Source organism: Gavia stellata, chromosome 8 (genome assembly GCF_030936135.1).
Source record: "Gavia stellata isolate bGavSte3 chromosome 8, bGavSte3.hap2, whole genome shotgun sequence".
Classification (NCBI taxonomy): Eukaryota; Metazoa; Chordata; class Aves; order Gaviiformes; family Gaviidae; genus Gavia; species Gavia stellata.
In genome coordinates, this window is record NC_082601.1 from 7,913,567 (window position 1) to 7,936,147 (window position 22,581).

Genomic DNA, 22,581 nt, shown 5'->3' on the forward strand with positions numbered 1-22,581 from the left:
TTTTAATCAAATTTCTTTTGAAACTTTTCATCTTTTTAGGGATTCTTGTGGGACACAGTATTGGTTTGTTATATAGAAACTTAAGAGTAGTTTACTGTTGAATGTGACTAGAGTTGGTCTTATCCTTTTCACTTAAATACCATGTAAATATTTTGATATGCGTGGTGAACATCCCATAATCCCATTTTTTTCTCACTCTGATACTTCCTTTTTTCTGTCTCTTGATCTAGAAAGGCATCTAATCATGAACTAGATTTGATTATGGCTTGTCTTTTTGGTACTTTATTTTGCACGCCTTTGGCTCTTTTGGGAAAAGTTCTGTTTCCTCCTACAATCTTTGTAATTGTGATATTTTAACTATTCCTATCAGTGAGGTTTGTTTGATCACTTATCTTCTGCATGATTAGAAATAGTTATATTCTACAAAACATCCTCTTTCCTCATGAAAACAACTACTGTTACTCATGACAAGAAGATTTGAGGCCTTTTATAATACAGATATTGATCACACTTCTAGTGTTTGGGATTAAGTACAACTGCCAAACTTTTGCTTCTGATTAGTATAACAGCAGGTCCCTCAATTTACTTCACGATCTTCTCCTTAAATATTTACTAGTTGAGTGACATTGTAGCTGTTTTCAGCTGTGTATTTTTTGTTTGAACACCTAATACATCATTACTGAAACGTCGATCATATTTTGCTAAGTTATTTGTGACTGAAATCATGGAAACAAATACTATTTTCTAGGAAATACTGTATCAAAGCACATTGTAAGTAAGAAATATTGAGATGTCAAAGATGTGAGATATGCCTAGCTTATCCAAAGAAACTTAGCATATTGTGTCCTATTGAAAAATTGTACTTTGTTTGTTGACTTGCTAGATCCGAAACACAGGCATGTACACCACTGAAGGCTTTATTTAATTTCTGAAGCCTGTACTTTTCTAATTTGAATCTGTGGCTTAATGTTTGTCTGCAAGAAATATATACATCTGTACCATATTAGCTTCTTTATGTAGATATTGCAGCTCTAGAATACAGAAATAGTTGTACTCTGGTTTCTGAAAATACGGAATTAATTTTGTTGCATTTCTGAAATCACAATCAGAGGACAAGGTTAGTTATTTCCAATAATTATAAGATTAATTTTTAATAATAATTTTGCACTAGTTTTGTATGTTTGCTTTTATTTCCATCAGATTGTGTGTCAAATGTTCTGCATTGTGTGTCAAATGTTCTGCATTTATCTTCTGATACTGTTTAAATTATCTGCATCTATGTGTCAGGAATGGTAATTACATAATTACAAATGAAAACTGCAACTGGCTTTTTAGTGTCAGTGTTCAAGTTAGATACATGTTGATTTTAATGTTTTATAGTCTACATCAACAATAACTGGGAAATAGCTGTCTATAACAAAGCTTCTGGCTTCTTCCTATTCTCACCATTTAAATGGAAATACTCTAATGTTATGTGTCAGAACTTGGAATGAAAATGATATTGATGCATTTTATCAGATCCTGGTACAACAATGAAGTGTTTGTGGTTAATTTCTCTCTCTGAGGAAGAAGCATTTAAAATCACCACACTTCCTTAAATCTAAGGTTTTTTTTATTTAAGGAGTAAATGGTTATTAGAGATGTGAGGAGAAATATGAAATCATTGTAACTGTCAGCTAAACAGATTAGAAAGAGCTTTGTTGACTTGGAAATACCCATTTTAAAAGTCAACAAAGTGCATTATGTTCTTTGTAAATTATTATTAATTCCTACTAACTTCTTTTTCCCTAAGCTGTTTGTGAATAAATTGCTCTTACAGGAATTTTTACTTGGGTCTTTTAGGTTCTTGTCATTCACCAGAATCAATACTCCTTTTGTTCCCCTTCATTCTGAATGTGTGGTGTATTATAGAACGAACATTGTTGGTTTAGTCCCTGTGGTGCAAAATCCAGGCCTATTTCTCTCAGAGCCGCTTTGTAAAGTGAACTCTACAGCTTTAATTTGAGAAGAAGAGAAAAAACTTCTTTTAAAGTAATGTAGACTTGAAGTAGTTGTGAGCAAAGCAACAACGAAAAGTATGATTTACTTCATGCAGAACAATAGATATTTTAAAAGTTATGATTTCTAGGTTTTGTTTTATCTAGATATTATTTATCTTGGAATGCTTATTGTTATATTTAGAAAATGTCTATTCACATGTTTATAGATGTAAGGCAGAATTATTTGATTTATCTCAGTGTTTGGGGCGTGTATGTGTACATGCAGAGCTGCCTAGTTTGACGTAGCTATTTGGGGGGGGTGGCGGCGAGGGAGACACACACACCCCCCCTTAAAAGCCTAGCTTAATATTAAAGTAGTAAAGCATTTTTTCTCATTCACAAACACCTCGAGTAACTTGTCCTTAATACACCTGCGTTGTTTTGCTTTGTATTCAGGGAAGCAGTGTTTCTTAGTCCTGCGTCAGCAGCAGTTTAATATCCAGGCTCTTGTGGCTGTGGGACAGCATGCAAGCAAGCAGATGGTAAAGTTTGCTGCCAAGTAAGTAAGCAATTATATCCTGTTGTCAGAGTAAACAATGGTGGGAACCAGGACTCCCAGGGGTTGGGACCATTTTCACACATTAACATCAATGCTTCGTTTGTTTTAAAATGTAGTTATTTAAATTGTCAGCTCACTATTGCGTTGAATACATTACACTGACAAAAGATAAAATAGAGAACAGGCTTGAAATTCATTCTGAACTGCTGAAGCAGCATTCTCGCTCCATAGACAACCTACATTTACTTTCAAGCTGGCTAACAAAAAGTCTGGCAAGCTGAGCTTAGTGGGACACTTCATTTTGTGTGTGGTGTTTGTGTGTGTCTGCACATGTTCAGAGTTTTTCTTCTACAAGACGTGTAGTGTAGTAACACATTTTATAGCTGGAACTGATGTGAGGAAGTTCTAAATTGCAAGTGGCTTACTGAGTTGAAGAAATTAAGAGTTGTTTCTGTGCACTGAATTAATCTTATTTACACCTTATTTTTGGCACTAGAATGTTTAATGAGGGATTTAAGTTACTTTTTAAAATATTCCTTGGGGGTTTAATAGTTAGACTTGCCAATTAAACAGATGTTTGTTGCAGCATTTTAAATTCATTTATTTGGTTTGTTTTAATCTTAAAAAATTACCTTCCCCTGCTACTTGCCTCAGGACTGTGCTTTCAGGTTGTCCAGTACTAAATAAGCTTGCATGACAAAGGTGTGTTTATAGTAGAGCTTTTAATCGTGTACATCTACTTGTTCACAAATAGAAATGTGGATCAATTCGGTGCAATAATATGTTTAACATGTGGCACTTGAGTTGCTTCTGTGTAGTTCTTGGCACTACTCTCATGCCTGGGAAGGGAGCCCCCACTAATTAGCTGCAAAAGTGCTACAGCCTTCAACCTTCAATATGTCAGGGAGAGGAGGGATTCATTATAGTATAGACTTCCAGAAGCCAAGTTAGGAAGGTTAGGATAATGCTTCTGCTGATGAGGTTCAGGGCAACGGGAAAACAGAACCAGCAGTGTTTGTTGTTTGGCGGTGCTTAGTGTTGGCAGTGCCAGTGTGAAGCATGCTGTTTACAGGTGTTTATGAGCCAAAGTGAAGTGTTCTGTTTCTTCATGAAATAGTTTGTTCTCTCCAGTGCTTAGAATCTTTGAAAATAATTAAGTGTATAAGCTACTCGTTCCCCAATTCATCTCCCTCTAACCTACCAACAGTCTGCCTGTACTCTCTCGTCAAACTTGCACTACAGAACAGGAAAACTCTTATAGTTGTGATGCTCACTCTCCTATTCTCCAGTTCCGTCCAACATCTCTCTTTTTCAGATTTCTTTGTGTTTCTTTCCTCCACCACTGAATTTCTTATGTTTCATGAGTGGCAGAGCTCAGTGGTTAGGAGCTCATGAGAGGGAAGTTGGTCCTTACTTACTCTTTTCTTCCATGTGCTGACTCTGCCACTTGTAAGCCTTCTGTGACTTTTTTTTTTTAAATTCACTAATCTTTTTTTTACTCGGTCAGTTTTCTGTCAGGTTAGTGATTTAAACTAGGTCATGGAGGTCCAGAGCTAACAAGGAGTGGTAAATGGTGGAAAAGGGTATCTGGAAGGAGTAGAGGGCAAAGCTCCTTTCTTTTCTGGCAGTAGTGAGCTCTTAAGTCAGATGGAACTTCATCCTTAGCTCCTTTCTAACTCTCTGTCATCTCCCCACTTTTCTTGATGTGACAGACCTGATTTCCTCTGAGTAGCCAAACTCATGAAGTTTGTACTGTGTTTTGACTTTTCATTCTGCTCTTTTTCGTGATAGCATTTGCTAGCTAAATCCTGATACTTCAGCTTGTCTAATTTATAGCATGCATGTTTTACTCAGTATTTGTGCTTCTGAAATGCTTACGTGCTTATCATCATACTCTTTGAATGATAGAACTTTCTCTGCTACAGCCTTCTGGGTTTTCTTTTCGGTGTTTGCTTTTGGTTTTTTAACACCATTAGTGCAATCACCTTCTCATGATTCCTTCCCACCAATAAACCTATTTTATTAATATCCTGTCATGCTCTAAGTTTTTCCAATGTTTTATCTTCTTCTACAATTTTGTCTGATATCACCATTGCAGCTGCCTCTTGTCCTTCAGAGACTCCTGCTGTTCCCTGACTTCTAAGTGCACTTGTGGTCACTGTGTCAGTAACACCTGAAGCACAGCAACAGTACGTGCCTTGTCTTCAGTCACTTTCCTGCTAGTTTTCACCTGCTGTGGAATGATGCCATTATGACCAGCACATGAGGCTGGTCTTAGATGTCTAAAAATAACCATACTGTTCTCTGCCTTTCAGTGTCTTTTTTCATCATCTCCTCCTCTTGTTTCCTACACATTAAATGAGGAAATACACATTTATGGAAGAAAACATTGAACTTTTAAATACCTTACATTTCAATTAAATTTTTAAACTAACTTTTTTCACTGGTAGTACATTAACTTTATTTTTCATGTGCTACTTTCTCATCTTTTGATACTGGGTCCAAAACTTTCTTTAAAATAGTTTGTGAAATTCTGGATCTTGAATTTTTAATGAGAACTGATTAAATAATGACCATTTTTTGTACAAATTTTCATAAATAATAAACAAACCAGTTCCTCTTTTAGATATTGGCACATGGAAACCAAGAACTTTCATAACCTTCTGTGGTCTAGCAACATGCATATACTAATTGTCTCCATTATCATAAGAATGTGAGTTCTTTTTAGTGAAAAATAATTAATACTGGTTTAACTCAGTTTTACAAAGAAATTTCTGTGAGTAACTATGAAGAGTTTCTAGCTGAACTTTCAAAACATACAGAGCCAACAACATAGAGCCGGTCGAGATACTGGATTGACAGCTGTGGAGTTCTTATGTCTTTCATCAGAAAAAAAAAATTCAGCCTAGTTCTGCAAGGGATGCTATGTAAGAGAAAGAGTTAATTGTCCCTTTCAGCTAGCAGAGGTGCCAGGTGGTGCAATTAGTAATTTATTAACCTGCTTTTTTTCCATAAAGTATTGGGTGTGATTGGTTTTGGTTTTCTGTCTCTTTTTTTTATATCAGCATTGAGCCTTCCCCCCTTGCTACCATAGGCACGTGATATGATATAGCAGTTGGGAGAGGTGGTTAACAGATTCTAATTTAGCTGCCCAAACAATGTGCCCTAACTCAGGAAGTAACTTGATCGCTCTTTATAGTAGGCTAGAGAATGAAAATCCAGAAAATAGATTTAAAAAAAAAATAAAAATGGTTAAACCTGTATGAAAATATTTCATAATGTAGAAAAGTATACGTAAGTTCATCAGCTGGATAAATTGGTAATACCAGGCAATCTGATGGATATTGCAGAAATATTTTCTTTATCCATTTCTGTTTAATTTTTGTATCCGTGATCTGGAAGAAAATGTCAAATCGCAGCTGTTAAGTTTGCTGGTGACACAGAAATTGGAATGGTAAACTAGGGGCTAGGAGTATATAGTAACCAGGGTTCATTTAGAATAAGCAGTTTGATGCCCTTCAGTGTGAATTTGTACCTTTGTGATCATTAGTTCAGATTTTTGTGTGTGTGTGTGTGCGCATGTGTGTGTATGTGTGTTAGTTAGATAACTCACTTAACAGGAGTCCATGCAGTTCTCTTACCTACTATGCTAGCAGATCTCTTGAGTTTTGCAAAAGAGGAATAAAATGCCATTGATGTAATATATGCCAGTCATTAGACCATTTCTGGAATATTTTGTCCACTTTTGTTGTCTTTCTGTCTGAATATATGTCAAATTGGAAAAGGTTGATCGTGAAGCTGCAAGATGAAATCATACACGATCAGGCAAATCTGCCTTCCTGTGAGACTAAAGAAAACTGTCTATTCTATTCAAGGTAAATTAGCATGTAATTTAAATCCCAGTCTGATGGTACCTATGCAAGAAGATTTTCTGCCAATAGAGGGTTCTTTACTTTGCAGATACAAAGGTATGACGAGATGCAATGAACAGATGGTGAAGCTAGGTAAATTCAGAAGGGAAGTGGAATTTTTTTCAGTGAAAATTATTAAAAATTTGTAGTGGATTTTGTTACTTAAAATCATTAAAAGAAGAAAGGCTTTGTTTTCCCCAGAAGATATCCAGGTTCATCCAGGTGTTAGAATGTTGGTATAGGAGACAGATTATTATATTTTTAGGATGAAGAGAATAAGAATAGGTGTTTACCTGGCCTTCATGTATACAATGTCAGTGAACTCCCCTTTCAGAGGGCTTAATGGATACTTACTGTATTTGTGCAGACAGTATTACAGTTGCTGTTACTGAGTTGAGTATAAAATGTTTATACTTTCAGCTATTTACAAAGTGAACTAATTTTTTCAAAGTAAACTATTGCCTACAGCTTTCACTGACATTCAGATAAAAGATTATTGATTATTATGTTTTATGACAATTATTTAGTGGTTTTAGATTTAATAATGTATTAATGTAATAATTTGTGCAGTCTGCTTACAGAAAACAGTGTTGAAGAAAAATCAAGAAAATGTCTGAGCAAGTATAGATGCTTCCATTAAGTAAAACATTTTCTAATTAAAGTCTATAAATAACCAAGTTTCTTCCAATTCTTCAGACTTTTGATCAAGAAAATGTTGATTGTGATTCACTTAGGGAGGTCAGCATGGGGTTCAGCTTGCAACATGAAGCTGTTGATGAAAGATGTTGTCATACAGACTGCAACAATGCAATCCTGTGGTTAAAAGTGAAAGTCTTGGCTAATAGACATGTAGATAATTAAGAGGGACTTAAGGCATCTAGTGGACATTTTAGTAATTATAGTCTTGATTTTTTGGAAGGAACATTACATATAAAGAAGTAGTTTCTTATACTGAGGAATTTTTTAGCATTGGACTTTATGAATCTATTACTAAAATAGCTTCTTTAAGGATTAAACAACATAGAGATGTCATTTGTCTTTTCTTAATATATCATGCATCCTAATTTAGTTTCTAGTCCTTTGTAATATTAATTACAGATAGAAATATTGTTGTCTTTAATGGAAATGGTGATAGCTTCGGCATGCTTTTCTGCTACTTGTTCACTTTTTTTGGTTTGTTTGGGGTTTTTTTGTTACCCAGGGGAATTTTAAAAAATCACCCAGATGACTTAGTGCTGCTGCTGCAGAGAACACTTTGCTGTAGCTACCAGCATTTAATTAAAGCATCTTGTTTCTTGTTGTAACTTGAACTGAAATTACCATTTCAGTAACATTCTTGGAATTACCTGTTGGGATCAAAGCAGCACCTTTTAAGTTTCTATAATTTACATTTGATGCACTATGTTAGGGACTTCAGATTTTATCAGCACTACATCTTGCTGAGCACAGTTCCAACGGAACTCAGAACACGAGCTCTTACTTCCATACCAGACTAGATATATAGTCTGAATGAGCAAAAGCATATTTTCTAATTATCAAATGAAAGTTTAGAGTAAATGATGAACATTTGTAAATACAAAGATGGTCATATGCAGTAGAAAACTTGGTAGTGCTTTTGTGTGCCCAGACAATTATATGCATATTTGGATACAGGGATCTACATAGGTAGGAACTGAGTTGAAATACATCTTAAAATTATGGCAGATTTAATGACTAAGGGATGTTACAGTTTTAAAGTGTGTTCCAGATCAAGAAAAATACGATTTTAATTGCAACTCCAGTTTAGAGAGAGAGAAAAAAAAACATTTAATCACAAGTGCAAAGTTTTAAAGTTCTGTTGTGCAAGTTTGCAAAGCAATATTACAGTTACAATGATGTAAAAGTCAGTTTCTTCCTGTATTTTTAAACTGATACCATTTTGCATGTCTTGAATTCTGTGCATGTTCTTATCAAAGCTCTGTAGTGACTTCACTAACCCAGTTCTCAGCCACGGATCAGTAATCTGATGATGAATCCGTCATACAACACATTTACATTTAACTATTATTTTCTTTTTCACTGTGCAGAGGTTTTGCTTCAGTAAGTTTAAAACATTTTTCTTATTTGCAATTATTAGTGAGAGGGATTTTATTCAGCAGATTAGAAACTTATATTTGCAATGGAAGACACTGCTATTCGTGTCGTTAGTACTGTTGTCCGGGCATTTGCTAAAATGTTGACATGAAAAAGGAAGCGGGAAAAATAGAGGAGAGCTGTTTAGGGAAAAAAAAGTTAGCACAAGAGTAAAACTTTTATTCTTTTAAACATTCACTTACTTGAAAAGCAAAGGGAATTTATAGTTACACCTAATATTATTTTAGTATGATATATTCTCTGTGCATTTCTTATCATCACGTTCTCTTGCATCCAAGCATTGTATTGCTGCCTCAGTCATTTAAGGAGTTTTAAACAGAATCATTGATAAGAGAGTGTACTTCTAAGCACTTAGTGTCATTTCTCCTTGTCTGTCTTGAATTTGTTGCCTCTGCTTAAATAATAGAGATGAATGGAGGCTCACCCTTAACTAAATTAATTCTGATTTAAAGCCTACTGTCAACCTCTGCTTTCTACAAATTCAGTCATTTGTTCATTATACTGATTTGAGCAACTGCCGCTCTGTGAATGTACCAGAAAAACATACTATTCATGAATTTTATGCAGTATGTGGAATTACCTAATGGTTAAGCAAGTCAAGCATATGAAACACTGTGGTCTGTATAACTTTTAGAGCAGCTGCCAATGAGTTCTATCACCTGAAAGTATTACCATCAAAGAAATAGTGTAATCAACTAAAATGCTCAAATTTGGCTTTTTTTTAGTTACTTGTAGTTTACTTATAGTGATGCTGTTAGGTTTTGATAATTTTGATGCTTGAATTTTCCACTGTTACTTTAATGCCATCAGGTTTTTCAAAACTTTGACCATTTTTATTCAAAAATTCTGTTGGATAACTTAAATTTGAACTCAGCTTTATAACATTAAAAAGTTTGTCCCAGGTTAGACCAAAGACCCATCTAGCTTTTCTTAGGGCCGATATGGATGCTTCAGGAATAGTACAAAGCAGAGCAAAGCAAGCAAGCAGTCATAGTTGGCAACACTTGGTGATTTGTATCTCAGCTGCTTCTGGGTCCCACCACTTGGCCTTTATCAGAGAAGAAAGCTAAGTTTCCCTCATTAACTAAAAAGATAAACTTAATTGTTTAGCTGGGTAAATCCTGCTTCAAAAATGTGAGAGAATGACTAAACCCAAACATAGATATTTCTAAAGAGCAACTTCTCAATCCTAATAAGTTTCTCATGTGGTTTTACTGTAGCTGTACAAAAAGACTGTAGGGCTAGAATACCTAGATTTTGTTAACAGCTCTTAGACTGATTTACTCCAGGTGTTGTTAGATAAACTGATGCAGATGCAAGTGATTAGGGCTATAGTTACCATCAGCAGTAGCTTGTACCTGCTTGTACTCTGTCCTTACCTCCTTTAACTGGGGGTTGCTGCCCCTCAGTAACACCTCCTGTGCATATGAATATTTATCTCACCACCCTCCAACTTAGCTGTATGGGTTTTGTGGGTTGGGTTTTCTGGGGCATGGAGAGGGGTCTTACTAAAAAAAAAGCCAACCTTGTAAACCTGAAGATTGTTAATTGCTCTTTGCTTTACCAAGATCAGTAGTGGCCAGCTTGTCCAATGACATCCTTGCTCACGTCTTATTATTTGCAGTTAAATTGTGAGCCTGCTATTTTGCTGCTTTCTAAGGGCTTATGTGGTCAAGTGATGTACATAAAGTATTTCCAGTCTTCTCAAGAAGGCCTGAGAAGTGAAAGGTATAGTTAGTTGTAACAGTTATTTTTCATGAAAAGGAAAGAAATATTTTCAGATAGCCTTTTGTAAACAGGCTAGCAAAGAGACAGAGTGAAAATATATTTCCAGTGGGGGTGAGATTATCTGTAGAAAATTACTAGTTTAAAGTCCAGTACCTTAAATACCTAAATAAAAACTGCTCATACAAATTATTTTCTCACCTATGACTCTTGAGGCTTTTGTTATCGTTTGCTTACAGCACACATATTTTATATCATATTTTTGAAAGAGTTTCAAGATGTTATATGGTGTTTTAATGTACTATTAGTGACTGTTAGTGGAGAGCAATTAAGATGTCCCCTGTCGTAGAGAAATGACTTAGAAGCATCTTGCATCTTTCAGTAACAAGTCATGTAGTTTAAACAAGCTCAATTAGTTTTCATTTTTCCCTCCAGATCTAGGACTTCCTTTTGGTTTGTTGTTCTGCTGGTTAAGACACATCTTTCAGATAATTGCATCAGCTGACACATACAAGAGCGTATGTGGCCTAGAAAAAGAACTATGCAACTTGTCAGTTTATGTATACACACACAAAGAACGAGCAAGCACTAAGCTTAATCATAATTCTTTCCCTCCCAAGTCTTCCATCCCGGTTTGAATTTATTGTGCCTGGGAATATTAGCAACAAGTCCTTCATTACTCAGTTATTATATATATAATAAGTAATTTTACCTAAATCCTTAACTCTCTTTTGTTGTTCTAGCAGTCCATAAAGTACATGAACGTCCTAGTGCTCAGTACTGAGTCTGGTGCAGTGTGCAATGAAATTTAGTAAGCCTCCTATCTTATCTTTATTGACAGCATCAACAAAGAGAGCATTGTGGATGTAGAAGGCATTGTGAGGAAAGCACATCAGAAAATCGGAGGTTGTACTCAGCAAGATGTTGAGCTTCACGTTCAAAGGGTAAATTTTTGAGCAAATGGAGCACTGGTTAATTGTTTGAGAGATTATCTGTCTAGGCTCTCTGTCTATCTACATATATAAACTTTGTCAGTAAGCAGTCCCATACCAGAGAAATAAACTGCTTTAAACTACAAATTTCAGTGTATCGTACGTAAACATGGAACATTTCTAGTTTTAAGAGACTTGATTTTTAGAATTTCCTATTTTTATCTGCCACTTGAATTACAGTACCGAGTAAAATAAAGTATCTCACTAGAATAATTTGGCTAGGAATGCTTGTAATTCTAGTTTTTGATTCTTAACTGCAGCAGATACTGTAATAAAAAAAAGAAGTCTGCTTCTTTTTAAATGCAAGTCAGAAGTTTCTTCTTTATCAGAAAGTTACAATCTTCCCCTTAGTACAATGGAATGGAATACATAACTCTCAGCAAAAGCAAAGCACTGGCTTAACAGTATGGAAGCTCTTGAAATCTAAAATTCCTGTAGCTTGTGCTGTAGGGCTGGAGGAAGTGCAACTTTATCATTTGTTTAAATAGAAAGCGTTTTTAAACCTTTATGTAATATCCTTTCCTTCTAAAGGTTTTCAACCAAACTGTATGCCTACAATACAGCTGAAACACAGTCACCTCAAGAGTAGAGTACAATAGCTATTATAGTTATAGCAGTAAGGTAAATTTTAGCTAACAGCATTGGGGAAAATCTGCAGATTTTGAAGAAACATGTTTTAATATATGTGCAGATTATCATATGCTTGATTTTTTCTGAAAGAATATCGAATTCACTGCACCTGTGACTAGACTGTAAGGCAAGGCAAGGTGTTTTTCATTCTCTGATTGTATTTTAGGTATCTTATAAATATTCAATCTGAAATGGGTCTTGCAGGTATAATCACATGATAAGTAAAATAATACATTCACAATGAGAAAAACAGTATGATCTTGCTGGAATCAGAACCTAAAACTCTGTGAAATCTAGTAGGTTCAGACCTGGCATTCATGCCAATAGGCTTGTCCCTCAAGCAGTGTGCACTTGCTCAACTCAATGCTTCCCAGAGTAAAAAAAGGTATTTTTCATCTTTCAACAGGAAAAGAAGAACTAAACACTTCCAGTATTGTCGTGAGAATGCACCCATGTATCTCAAGTATTTGAATAAAATCACAGTCTTACAGCTAACAGCCTATGCAAACACTGTTTCAAGTCTATGCCAGAAATACCCTTTGGTAAATCACACCTCCTTTTGAGCTGAGTCTCATGCTATTTCTGTTCATGTCTCAATTTCAGATCTATGTCATCAGTTTAGCTGAACCCCGACTGCCCTTACAGCTGGATGATGCTGTTCGGCCAGAAGTGGAAGGAGAGGAGGTGAAAACTTTGCATCCTCAAATTTTTTTTATTGTCTCTTTAATTGAACAAAAGCATGAAAGTGCAGAAATTTCCTTAATGCAGTGATTTTGGGGGTTTGTTGGGCTTGCATTTTACTTCCTTTATGTTATGCAGAACTGTATTAGAAATCTGTAGCTTTGATGACTGCTGAACTGCAGTAGAAGGTCAAAACCAGAGAGTTTGCAGTCTTGGGTGTGTATCTTCTAGATCCTTATAGTTGGGTTCTGCCTGTGACCTCTGGGAGAAGTTACACCTTAAGCTTTGCTATGCTGCCAATTTGCTGTATTTTCTTTCTAGAATGATCTAGAAATTCTACTGAATGTAGAAGTAGCCCATGGCTTTTATCCAAAGGAGGTTTTTCTCCATTGATTTTGTTTTGTTGGGGGTTTTTTGGAGGTGTATGTATTCATTATGTATTTTTGTACAACTGTTTAGGATGGAAGAGCTACTGTAAACCAAGATACAAGACTGGACAACAGAGTCATTGATCTGAGGGTAAGGAACGTGCTGTGTTGCATGCTTGCCTGCAGGTGTTTATTCTTCACATTTTTAATCCATGAAGCAATAAAAGTCGTGGATTTGATGGAAATGTATTGTTGGCCAGAGGAAAAATAACATATTCTTCTATTTGTGAGTGGCATTGTGAAAACACAGAGTTTTTTAATCCTAAATGTTCACCTTTCCTGACATTAATCAAAGAACATGTATTAGTAGTTTAAAGGTGAACATGTAGGATTTGGCATGTGGCCATGTACATCTGGGCTTTTTTGTTTACAAAAGTCAAAGATGACTGAATAGGGACTACAAATGTAGTCTTTGATACCCAAAAACTGTAGTAATAGCTCGGTTTTGAAGTGTAAGATGGAAGTTTTGAATTTAACATGTAACTGAGGTGCTGTAATGCATGTTGAGCAAGTGAAATTGTACCAGGCCACGATACCAATCTTCTCTTTGTTTCGTCCACAGCATTCATATCTTTTTCCTTTTTTTTCTGAAACACCTTTCTTCATCCAGGTCATAGAGACACAGCCTTCTGTGAATTCGTATACCTCCCAAATATTTACTCTTTCTGATCAGCAGCAAAAAACTCTCTACTAAATCATTTACAGAATTTTATTTTTAATGAAACAGCAACTAACACTAAGCGTGTAAGTAACTGTTCATATTGACATGAGGCTTTCTGGTCTTTTCCCATATTTGGCTCTCCACAATAAAATTTTAATTAACTTTTCATTGAATGAAGAGTGTGCTTAGCTCATTTTTATCGTGTATCTAGTACTGCCTTTGAAGTTCTGATAATGGCAGTTTCTCACTAAATCAATCTATGGACCTGGGAAATAAACCAAAGAAGTCAGTTATTTATTGGTAAATTTGGAAAAGTTCTGGCACGGAGATGCTTAAAGCATTTGAACATCTGATCTCCTTATTTCAGCAACTAAAACTACTTGTGCAAATCGTTTTACTTGGACCAAAGTTAATTGCTTTTCACTTGACCTTATGTATAATTCTGAGCAACTTCAGTCTGCGGTTACTTTTCAGGATACTCAGTATCTCATCATATTGGTCTCTTCATCTGTGTCTTTAATTAAGCTTTTGATGAAAAGAATTCTATACTATTGGTTGAAAGTGAAAATAATTTAAAGGATCATTGGCTTATGGTAGGGGTAAGGCAGTGTACTAAATTGGAGGGAGAACTCTGGCATGCTCGAAGTGCAAGTTTTACTTGAACTTCTGGTGATGAAGAAAAATACTCCACAGCACTCCAGAGAAACTTCAGAAAATCCATTAAATTAATGAAATACCTGTATAATAAACCGAAAAGAGCCATGGACACCAAAGAGGACAGAGAAATAATAAAAAGGGAAATAACATTTAAAAACACTAGCTGAAAATAATGTCATGAAAGTATCCTTGGCTGTAATTCAGATGAGGGCATCTTCAGAGTAAAACCTAAGAAGGTATACAGTAATGGAAAAAGAAGGAAGACTGTAATGCCAGAATAAACACAAGAGATGGAACAGAAAGGGGTGGGCTCAAATTATTCCGTCCCTGTACACATTCAGTAGTCCAGCAGGACTCTCCCAATACTTCTTATTTATCTCTGCCAGTATAGTAATAGAATATTAGTTGTCAGTATTCTGCCTGGAGGGTACAGCTGGTGAGCTAAGTGGATGCTGCTGTAACCTTTTCTATCTTACATGTCCCAAGCATTTTTGGTACACCATTTATTCAGCAATGTTTGGCACCTTGTTTTGAGGTCTGAACCTTAACTCTGCCTTCTACAGAAGCTATTTTTCTCTTTAGCTCCAACAGCTGCTGCAGTGTGGTGCTAAACAGATATTTCATGCTGAACAGGAATTCAGGTTAACTTTCTAAGAAGTTGATGGAAGGATGAAATGTCAAATCTCAGTACTTCATTGCCTTATGTCTTGTCCTCTGCATGCACCTGTGGCTAGATGTAGTCTGGCCACAGCTTTCCCTTGATTAGGCTTAGGTATCTATCTTGCCTTCCTCCTATGTACGGGAAAAGTTTCTGTCTCCGACTGTGTCACATTTCTATGTGTCTTTTCTGTTGCACATTTCATTATTTGTTTCAGAACAAAAGGAGATTATTTTGGAACAGTAGGCTCATGCCTATTCATAAGTTTGCTTTGTTTGTTCTGCAGGAGCTTTGTTTGTGCAAAATAAGATTCTAAACAATTATGTGTTACTTTGACCTGTTTCTTTAAAGGGAGAGCTGAATAAGCAGAAATGGTATTTAATGGAAAAAGGGGAAATCCCAGTGAGAATACGTGAGCTTATATATGCACTGTATGAAGTGGAATCACAAGAGCAGGGACACGAAGGCAATGTGTCCTTCAAAATAACTGAAAAAAACTGCCCCCAAAAAGTAGTAATTGATTTTCAGTGATTTGGTTGCATAGACTGGAGCTGTAATACAAATGGGACTTCAGAGAGCCCCTAGTGTTTCAAATGCACTGCATATGTAGGCATGTTCTAAGGAGGATTAGAAGACATGATTTGTTAAAAGCTCAGAGAGATATCTGAAACCATGGTTAGCCACTGTTCTTCCATACTTCTTCTAGGGATACCAAATCATGGGCAGCAGGGAAGAAATGTTAACAGAATAGTTCTAACAGAGATGCTGTGATGATCTGTTCCTAGAAGTGTGGGAGGAAGTCCAACCACAGATATATGTACCATCTAGTTCTGGTTTCCTCAGTGCCCCAGTTTTTTAAGGAAGGAGGAGGTCATCAAACATCAAAAACAGAGCTACTGTTTTTTGGAGAAAGATTTAACAAACTAAATGCATAGATCTTGGCTAGACTCAGACTAAAAAAAGTCCTTAGTATGGAATTACAATTATTTTTGTCCATTTAAATACAGTCTTTAAAGTAGTTAAGTAGTTTAACTAATTTTAACTAGCGATTAACCAATGAGTTCATTGGATAGGGCCAAATGGTGATAAAGTGGAGCTGTGAAACTCGGTTATTGCATGAATGAAAGGGACTGGATTTCCAAAAACAGCATCACTCCATCCAGCTATGATGTGTACCAAGGAGAGTTTGATTATGATGCAATAGAAGAAGTGTGATTAATAGTAAGCAAGTTACATTAGTGGAGATGTAATATGCATAGTATTCTGTAAAGATTGCAAGACTTCCATTCTTGTGTACAGGTGAAAATAGACGGAGTAGTGCACTGTATTTTTAACAATCTTGCATTTTGGTTGCTGACAAAGATCTCCCAGAGGTGTCTGGTAGTTTTTTTAAGGTTAGGATGGGAAGTACTTAAATGCCAAGATCCCAAGCTATTGCTGTAGTTGTTATTCTGATGTATGGAGGGAAAATGGTGGTTATTTAGGATGGAGAGGTTTTAAAAATCCTTTCCAAGGAACGATGACTGAGGAAGAATGAATCTGTTCCAGATGGGTTAACTAACAAAATACAGATCACATACTTGTGGAGTAGAAAAATTGGGGGTGTAGAGACAAGAGAGCTGGTAAGAAGAAAGAAGGGTGCTTCTATATAGACCAGATTTTCTTTCACATAACTACAGGTGACCATGAGGAAACCGCTGTTGACCTAAATATCTATTTTTCATGATAGCTTAATGAAAGTCCAAAGAGTTGATTCTGGAGATGCTTCATTTACTGTTCTTTTATCGGAACAATTAAAAAAGGCAAACTGGAGCACTGAGTGTGTTCTTAAATCTTTACTTTTCTGCTGTTCTTAAGTTTAACTGAAGTATTCAGTGATGTGTAGACTTCCCATGTCTGTAAAAACACCTACAGAAACCATATTTCATGAAGATCTGTGGTAGATGTAAAACAATGAAGAAAAGACAAGTGAACCACTGATGTTTGGATTTTGCTTCTTAGTATGTCTTCCTCTGAAGAAAAAATCAATTCAGCTTCATCAAGTTTTAACAATGGATTTAACTGATGTCCTTGCTCTGGCTTATTTTTGATGTCTAGCAGGGTTTTTATCTTAACAGTAGCTGTCCAAATTTGACTTGAATTATATGCATTTTGCAGTCCTGATGCTATAATTGTGTCTACTAATGCACAGCTCATTGAGACCAAAGCATAGTCTTTTTAGGGTCAATATTATCCTGTTTAAACTGCTCAGGATAGAGCATAAACATTAAACTGTATCTTCAGTAGTTTATGGATGTCAGACAATGTTATATGATAATCCAACTGTACACTGATCTTAATGCAGGTTTTTTCACAATACTTGATTACTTCAAGCTTGATTTCATTCTGTTGAATTCAATTTACTCATTGCAAAAGCTGTGTTTTTCCTGACTGAATTCAAGCTGTAATGAACAAGCAGATGTAGTTTATTTTATTGTGGGTAGTGATTTGGTGGTGAAGACATAACACAGTCCCAGTCATTTAGGCAACCAACTTCATGTTCATATCTTTTTCTTATACTGTAAGTAACATTGAAATTTGAATTAAAATTTACTTAAATCACTTCGGGGTTAAAAAATTGTTATTTAATGTAAATCCTATTTCCTAGAAAAACTTCACTGCTCATATGTATAGTACAGGAATTGCAAAATTATTCACATATTTTAAATAATGTCTATTACTTAAAAGAATATAGATTACATTATTTTCCCTTTTTATTTAGCCTACCTTCTGTATTTAGTAATTGTTCATGGTGAAAGATAGGTAGTTACAGCAGGCAAACAGAAAAGCAAAACTGAGGTGAGAGTGGAACAAATTCTACAGCTGACATGAGAGTAAATAGAAAAGTTCACAACTTCGCATGTCTGTGCCTCAGTTGCACCTTTGTGAGATATGATCACATAAGGTGTTAACTGCCCTCAATTCTGATTAAACACATTTGTTGGTCTCTGGCAACTTACGTGGCTATTATTCTAGCACTGCAGCTTGTGCTGAATAAAGTGTGATAATTGTTTTTATAATCTTGCTTATAGTGTTAAAATATGCCTTGTTCTATTATTATTAATATTTTCCTTTGTGGCATTTAAATAATAAACACACAGGTGAAATTAGAGTGAGGTTGTGACTGAAACTTGTATTTCAGCATTGTTAGCTAAACATTTTTTCTGCTGCCTATAACAAAGGTGATTATTAAAAATTAGTTTTCCTGTAAAATCAACTCTGCAGACCAAGCTACAACATTAACACTGTTAACTGCAACAGAATTTAAGTGACATAAACTTTTTTCTGTTTCTGCTTAACTCTTGAAGGACTATTTACTGTCTTTGCCATAGTCTCAGATAAGATAGTTTGTCAATATGTATGTGGAAGAGTTCATATTGGAGTAAACACTACAGGAAAAGAATGCCATGGCAAAATCTTTTTTAAGGCAAAAGTAAAAATCAATTCATTTTGACAGCTGTCGCTGTCTCCGTCTTTAGTTTGCTGTGTTGTAGCTAAGTGTGGTAGCTCAAATGGTAACTGTGTTACCTACCATTGTACCAAACATGGTAATATACATATCAGCATCTCAGTTAAAAACAGGGTAACAGCTTGAATTATTTTCTTCAGATAAATTCACTCTGTTTTTGTCCTAAACACTAAACCAAGTGCAAAGGATGTAATTAAATCTGAAATGTTTTGCTCCATGTGTAGATACAGTATCATCTTTAAAACCTCTGGAAAGTTGTAGTGGCACATCAAACTTTTGAGGTCATCCATTTGACTCTACTGCACGTGGACAGTTGCAGTTCTTTAGGAGCTTATCTCAAATGTCTTGTTGGTCTGTGTAATTCTTACAAGGAGACTGCAATATCACAAATTCTCAACAGTTATCCTTGTTGGCAGTCTCTGAATGAATGGGCACTGAAACTCAGCTACCTTTGGTAGAAAGAAGAGTGGTCCTGTCAGATCTAATTTGAGATATGGAGAATTGCTGCTTGTTCTTTCCTTGGTCTATAGTTAAATAAAAGCTTCAGTGTCCAGATCTGTGAATTTGGCTGCTTTCATAAATACTATTTTTTAAGCATAATTTATCATTATAGATGGCATTAGGAAGACACTAAAGCTGGGAGGAGTTACTACCCGACAAACTAGTTATTGGAGAATTGTGTTAGTTATTGGCTGGCTATGTTTCTGTGCACACCACAGGTCAGACCAAGTAATTCCTTTTGGATTTGGTTTAGCGAGCATTTTTCTTTTTCCTAGGACTGTATGACTTAGGACTGCATTCTTACCTGCTCTGGCATGAAATGGGTGTTGGTTCACCAGAAGGGTAGAGGAGGCATTGTTACTATTCCGCTTTAAATAAATGTTACACACTTTGTCTCCTAGCATTTTTAGAAATTTGTATAGTTCATCAAAAACTGTATTGGTAAACCCAAATGTGATTGTTTAAGTTGTCACCTCTTGGAAAATGTCGGTCACCTTCTAAGTAGGAGATGGTTAAGAAAAAAATCTAAAATAAAATAAAATATCCCTTTGAATCATCCTGGTGCTTTGATGTAACACTGCCAAATTATGCCCAGAACTCAGGCAAAGTCTTAGCATCTGTCTGATTCTGGGAGACCTCTGTAAAAAAGGTGAAAAAGTTTGAGGGTACTTTTGTAACTGTTGCTCAAAACCTCATTTCCTTCATTTTGAAAGTGGTGGGAGTAGCGGCTGTGGTTAATGCTATCAGACAGTGAGAGCTGCTAGCTATTATTTACTAGTCTCAACCACTTACGCTCCTGAGACATTTTATCCGTCAACTAAAATTGCAAATAACTCCAAATTACTACAGATCTGCAGTATTGTTACAGTTTTCTCTTTTGGTTTTTCAGTGAAGTGATATCTTTATCTTGCAGAGATGATGGATGTAGCTTTATTTCAACGTATCTACTGACTGACTGCCTAAATTTGGGTGCTTATATAATTTGTTTTGGTTGGAGGGTTTTTGTTTTGTGGTTTGGTAGGAGTCATGTGAAAAAGCCCACATGCTCTTCTTACCCTAACTGAAAAGTTGGTTACCTTTCAGAAAGGAGAAGTAAACAGTGCTGTGACGCAGATTGTCGTAAAGAACTGTTCTCTTAGTTGTTTGCAAGAATTCGTTAGGTTTTATATACGTTTCTAGATTGCTAACTGTCAGGTCTTAAAACGCTGCAAGCACAAAATCAGATATGGTTTCACTGTTGACGTATTGCAGTGTTTTCAGCGTTCACGAAGGGTTTTTTTTTTCTTCATGCTGAAGCTCAAGAGTGTTACAGGAACATTTAGTGTAGGGATTTGCTAACCAGATAAGTAGCTTAACTGTGTCACGTACATAAACAAAAAGAAGGTGATGAATTCAGCTAAATCTACTTTTGTTTTCAGCTAAATGTACTTTTAGAGTATATTTTGAAAAGACAGAACTGCAGTTCATATGATCAGGTGCTATGTGGACTGTTTTAAATGCTGGGAGTTTAGACCTTGGTTTTGGGATGTTTTTGTGGCAGTGTTGTACATGGTTAACATGTGGCTGTGTTTTTACATGAAAAATATTGTATTTGGTAGCCTTTAATAGACACAAATACTCCTGCCTTATGGAAGATACTGAGGGCTTTGCTTTTATCATGCACTGTATATTACTGTAGCTCTTCTAGTCTGGTGTGCTGTAAGCTTTTTAATAGGTTTAGTGTTTTTATTCAATTTCTTACTATAAAACCTTTATTTGCAGAAGCACATCTCATAAATCAGTGATTCTTTAAATGTCGAATTGACCATAGTGCCTCCTTTATAACTGAATATGCCATAAATTGAAATTAGGAGTTTTTCTTGTTTCCTTTGCTATTTCTTTTTGTGTAATAAACAATTACCAATTTGCACTTTTCTCTATTTAGGCAAATACAATAATCAAGTGTTCCTAAGAAAAGAGACATCCTTCCAGCTGTCCAGAAAAAGTAACAGAGTCAGGAAAAACTAACTGAGGATTCATTATTTTCTCTTCTTCTTCTAGACCTCCACTAGTCAGGCGATCTTCTGCCTTCAGTCTGGTATTTGTCAGCTTTTCCGAGAAACTCTTATTCGCAAGGGCTTTGTGGAAATTCAGACTCCCAAAATAATTTCAGGTATTGTATATGTGATCCAGCAGCTACCGGTCTGCTTCTTTTACAGTTGCTCAGCATACCTATCTGCCAAAAATTTAGTAAGTTTTTATTTAAGAAAGATAAATTTCTGTTTCTGATTTAGATGCAACATAGCAAACTTCTCTGAGCAGGTATCACAGTTGTTCTTTACTTTTCTTCTGACTTTGGATGTTAAAAGAATGACAAGACAAATATTATATATAGCTAATTTATGTACTCTGCAGTACATTTAAAGTTTTAATTTGGTTAAATACAGATGTCTGATCATACGCATTTGTTCTTCAAATCAGCGTTCTCAATGTTGAGCACTGCCAGTTCCATTCCCAGTATCAACCCCCCCCCCCATTTAGATTAAAAGCAGCTTCCATCATAAAGAAGTTACAACAAACATATCATGGTATAAAAGATAATGCCATTACATACAATATGTCACTTCTTTAGCAATGAGCATATGGCTGAATAGAAGGTGGTAGATAATTTTTCTGAAATCGTGGCATAACAGCTTCAGCCCAACTAAAAGTCTGGAAATGTAGATTTTGCTTCTAGTTCTGTTGTTGATCTGCTGTATTGTTGTCAAAAGTCAAATTACTTGGTTTACTGATAGATGGTTTTCTTCCATCTTATTGGTGGTGTTTGAGGTTTTGTTGATGTAGCTAAGACATATGGTATGGAAAATGTATGGCAGAATATTTGTATTATTCTTATTGTATGTGCATTCATTATATGTATACATTTTGCTTACTGATTTTTATACTTCTCTATATTTTTGAAGACAGCTCTTGAGATAAAAAAATTTGAGATTAAAAAAGGGCTTTTTAACAAAATACATGTAAGCAACTATTCTTTCAACATGGAAAGTATGGTTGAACTATAAGATTAGATAACTTTTTTCCTACAAAGACAGTTGAAACAGCATGAAACTACTCCCAAGTAGTTTATTTACGTAGGACCTTTGAGGAAGTGTGCTATTCTTACTGTGCAGTGTACCATTGAAAGCAAGCAAGCAAGCATCCTATTGTTTGAATGAGATCATATTTTGTAAAAACAACTAAGTTAAGGCGATGCAATCCTTATTAAACTTCAATTTTAAATATCATAGCTGTTCTAAAATTTGAGATTTTAGAAGTTACCTGTATTCAAAAATAACTAAATATTCGCTGAAACTATTTCAGTGAGAGTAGTGGTAATGAAAGAAAAGAAACATTAATCTCAGTGGAATGGTTAGTAATAATAATAATTAGTACTGTACCTAGAGTTATCTTAACATTAGAACTTTCAAAGATTATGAACTACTCTTTACTCTGGCATGCTTTTGTTAGCAAGTTAGGCAACTATAACTCTCATATCACACACTGGGAAATGGAAAGGTAAAGTGACTCAGCTGATAG

General features: G+C 35.5%; 1 protein-coding gene across 2 annotated transcripts in view; it reads left to right on the plus strand.

Annotated features, from left to right (window-relative positions):
- Positions 1-22,581, plus strand: part of DARS1 (aspartyl-tRNA synthetase 1) — a 41,760-nt gene that overhangs the window by 10,077 nt on the left and 9,102 nt on the right. For both annotated transcript variants that reach the window (XM_059820165.1, XM_059820166.1), the window contains 5 exons: positions 2,436-2,538; positions 11,149-11,251; positions 12,533-12,613; positions 13,070-13,129; positions 21,064-21,175. In XM_059820165.1, coding sequence (XP_059676148.1) covers positions 2,436-2,538; positions 11,149-11,251; positions 12,533-12,613; positions 13,070-13,129; positions 21,064-21,175 — 459 coding nt within the window. The remainder of the gene's footprint in view (positions 1-2,435; positions 2,539-11,148; positions 11,252-12,532; positions 12,614-13,069; positions 13,130-21,063; positions 21,176-22,581) is intronic.